The 3757-nt window shown below is 44.3% G+C and overlaps 1 protein-coding gene across 2 annotated transcripts in view; it reads left to right on the top strand.

The window, feature by feature from the left end:
* LOC101583517 (cytochrome P450 2B4) overlaps positions 1 to 3757 on the top strand; it is a 32798-nt gene that overhangs the window by 11578 nt on the left and 17463 nt on the right. For both annotated transcript variants that reach the window (XM_004648490.2, XM_023708619.1), the window contains exons 2-3: positions 2390 to 2552; positions 2685 to 2834. In XM_004648490.2, coding sequence (XP_004648547.1) covers positions 2390 to 2552; positions 2685 to 2834 — 313 coding nt within the window. The remainder of the gene's footprint in view (positions 1 to 2389; positions 2553 to 2684; positions 2835 to 3757) is intronic.

Here is a 3757-nt window from a genome sequence, read left to right as displayed (position 1 = left end):
AAGAAAATGGAGTCGCCTGCATTCTATCAATAGCAATAGAAGCAGGGAAACTAGTAAGAAGGTGTTGCAGAGAACAATGAAAAACATTTTAATAGTAAATTTAGCCATTTTTATGATCTTTAAGCCAAAGTTTTCTGAAGTTGGACATCAGCTCCCAAAATGGACAGCTCAGTGGACACACTAATGCCATTGCAATTGGCCATGACTGACCATGCGGCACCACCTCTGCCTGAGGGCTTAACATTTTTAACTTACACAGTTGGAGCTGGGGTGCTATTCTGACTGCATGGGTTGATTGTTAAAGTTTTTTTGTTTATATTAGTACATGTCTGCGGTACACAACAATTACATTTGTCATGAGGTGTTGGTATATGTACATAATATAGCTTAATTCTTTGTACATCTATCCTTCTGTTCTCCCTCCAGCTCTTTCTCCGCCCTCTTCCTATAGGTCAGTTTTAACTGTATTTGAACTGTATGTAAAACACAAAGAAGTAAATTAAACTTGCTTTTGTGTCTAGTTGCTTCCACTCAATACTATGTTTGTGAATTTCATCTGGATTATCAGTTATAGAGACCCAGTCCTAGCCCAGGTCCGGTGAGTGTGTGGAGAGCTTCCTGCTACCCTGCGCAGGCGGGACCAGTCCCAGCCCAGGCGCAGCGTGGGCCGGACCCTCTCCCACCCCCTCGGCCGTCCCCACCACTCCGCCGTACCTCTCCCATCCCTCCCGCCAAGTAGGAATTTCTGCCCAGTTCTGGGAACCCCCAGACCCAGTCCTAGCCCAGGTCCGCAGTGGGAAGGAGCTGAGCACAGCAGCCAGACCTAAGCCAAACGCAACTGGATAAGTCCAACTCTGTAGAGCTCCACCTGAACTTCAGTACATGTGAAGGTTATAACTACAGCAAAGATCTACAACAAAGGGCAGAAGACAGTGCTACATAAAATGACGAGAAGGAACAAAATGCAACCTCAGAACCCAAGCCCACCCGTAACAAGTGCAGAGGACACTAACACAGAACAAATTGGAAATCACACAGTGGAAAGCAATGAATCAACAGCTTCTGAAATAAAACAGCTGCAGAAAGATATAGAAGACCTCAGATTGGAAATGAAAAAAGAAATCCCTGAATTAATGGATTATCAGTTATAGCCGTCATGGGCTCTTTACATTGTTTATAACATTCCATTGTGTGAGTCTCTCACTATTTACACCATATATTGATGATCACTTTACTAAGAAAGCTTATATGTATATTCTGGTTGATTTGTTTGGTGAACAAGTACACGTTTTTGTTGAGCAAGTATATAGTGGGGTGAAGTTGCTGAGTATGCCTATATTTAGTTTGAATAACTACAACTGGCCTTCTCTACCTATAGATTCTATATCCCCAGATACATTTCAGCTTTAGATTGAAAAACTTGTGCATATATTGAATACTCACAGATTATTTCCTTTTGTTTTTCTGGTTGCTGTGATAATTTTTATTTCCATTACAGCTTTCATAAAAAAAATAAATAAACTCATATGTCAGACCACACGTAGCACTGTCAATTTATCTCCAAATTGGGATATAAAGATGAATCATTGCAAAGGAGTAGCCAACAGGACTTTGACTAGGGCTGGTTTTGAAGAAGAAGGACAGACCCTGGATAGAGAGGAGACAATAAGCTCAGGTCAAGTTCAACATGGAAGCACTGACGGTGGCGCAACACAGGGCACAATCCAGCCACAGGGCCTCTCACAGACTATTTCTTGCCATTGATCTCTAAATAATCCTGTACAACTTTCTATATAGCATTTCCATTGTTGTAGATAAAAGCAACCTAGAGATGATTTGGTGTATACAGGAGGATGAACATAGGTTATGCGCAAGCACTATCAAGAATTTGGTGTCTGAGGGAGCCCTGAGATCCACTCCCTATAGACACCAAGAGGTGACTTTCCTGTCTACCCAAGGCACTGAACTGATTTTTTCAAATTTCCTAATCCGGATGATAGGATCTGTTATTCTAATTCTCTGTACCATGAGGGTGAGTCAGAGTTTCCCCCCCCCCCTAAACTACAGGGGTCAGAATGCATGTTGAAGTTAAAGCACAAGGATTCTTTGGGTTGAAATTAGTCCCAGCCCAAGGATATGGGTAAAGATGAGATTAGGAATACCCAAGCATCTGCACTGCTTTGGGCCCCAACCACTAGAAGCAGAGCCTGGATAGGTCACAGCTTAGTGCATTAGATGCTGAATCCTGCGAAGTGAACAAGGCACCTGGGCAGGGACTGAGGATCCTGTGGATGGCATCAAACTACCAATGTGTATTTAAGCATTTTAATGGTTTAACCATTGTGCATATACTGACTAATAGCAACCTTGGTATGGGTTTGCTTGGCAGTTCCGAGAGAAATATGGAGATGTGTTCACCGTGTACCTGGGGCCAAGGCCTGTAGTCATGCTGTGTGGGACAGAGGCCATACGGGAGGCCCTGGTGGACCAAGCTGAGGCTTTCTCAGGCCGAGGGACAATTGCTACTGTGGAGCCTGTCTTCCAGGGATATGGTGAGGACCTCAAAAGCACCCGGATGGGGCAGGTTGGAGGATGGTAGAATGTGAGAAGGGAGGAAAGGAGTGGGGAAGAATCCCTCCTCCTTGAACTTCTCCTGTAACCCATGCCTCTCCTACAACCACTAGGGGTGGTCTTTGCCAATGGGGAACGCTGGAAGGCCCTTCGGAGATTCTCTTTGGCCACCCTGAGGGACTTTGGGATGGGAAAGCGGAGCGTGGAGGAGCAGATTCAGGAGGAGGCTCAGTGTATGGTGGAGGAGCTGCGGAAATCCCAGGGTGAGTCTTGAGGGTTGAGGTGGGTAGGAAAAGAAGACAAGGATACAGAGGGAAGGGCAAGGTGCACAACAATAGAAACACAGAGATACACATGGGCAGAGAAGGATAGAAATAAAGACAGACAGTGATAGAGACAGACAGAGATGAAATCGATATGAACAGAGATAAACAACAGAGTCATACACCCAGGGAAGGAATTGTGGGGTTTACAATGTCCAAATATAACTTGGAGAAATAGGCAGAGTGACTGCACACCCTTAATTTGTGTCCAGGAAAGTCAATTCCTAGATTCATTGTATGAGTCAATAGCTTTTACACTAGGCTCACTCATGCAAAAGAGAGTAAATGAAACAGGAGGAATAGCAGATGTGAAAATACTAAACTTTGTTTTCCTTCCCTTGAATGAAGCACTGATGAGCAGGCAGTGAGCAAAAAGGCAGGTTTTGCTCTGCACCTGGGGAGCATTGTCAGTTCCTTTTTGATCCTCAGTAACAGGGAGACAGAGGTGACAGGACTCTTCATTAGCACCTCTGCAGTTAGCCTTCCTTCACCATGCCAGGTCTTTATCAAGTGTGGAGATTCTGAAGCTGGGAAGAAGCAGCAGGAACAGAAAGACTAACAAAAACAGGCAGGCACTTAAGCCACTGAGCTATATCCCCAGCCCCTGAGACTAAGAAAAAGACAGGGCAACAGAGACAGAGAAAGAGGAAGACAGATATGGGGGGAGCAAAAGAAAGAAAAGGAGAAAAGACAGGAAGAGACTCAGAGAGAAGAAAACACAAATGCAGAGAAAAAATGAAATGGAAAATTAGAAATAGATGGACAAATCTCAGGCAAAGGTCTATAAAAGAATGAGAGTAAAGAGGTGACAGAGAAAGAGAGAGAGAGAGAGAGAGAGAGAGAGAGAGAGAGAGAGAGAGAGA

This window comes from Octodon degus, unplaced genomic scaffold (assembly GCF_000260255.1).
Source record: "Octodon degus isolate 3935 unplaced genomic scaffold, OctDeg1.0 scaffold00418, whole genome shotgun sequence".
In the NCBI taxonomy this organism is placed as follows: Eukaryota; Metazoa; Chordata; class Mammalia; order Rodentia; family Octodontidae; genus Octodon; species Octodon degus.
The sequence above is the reverse complement of the archived record's forward strand: the minus strand, read 5'-3'. Positions and strand labels throughout refer to the sequence as shown.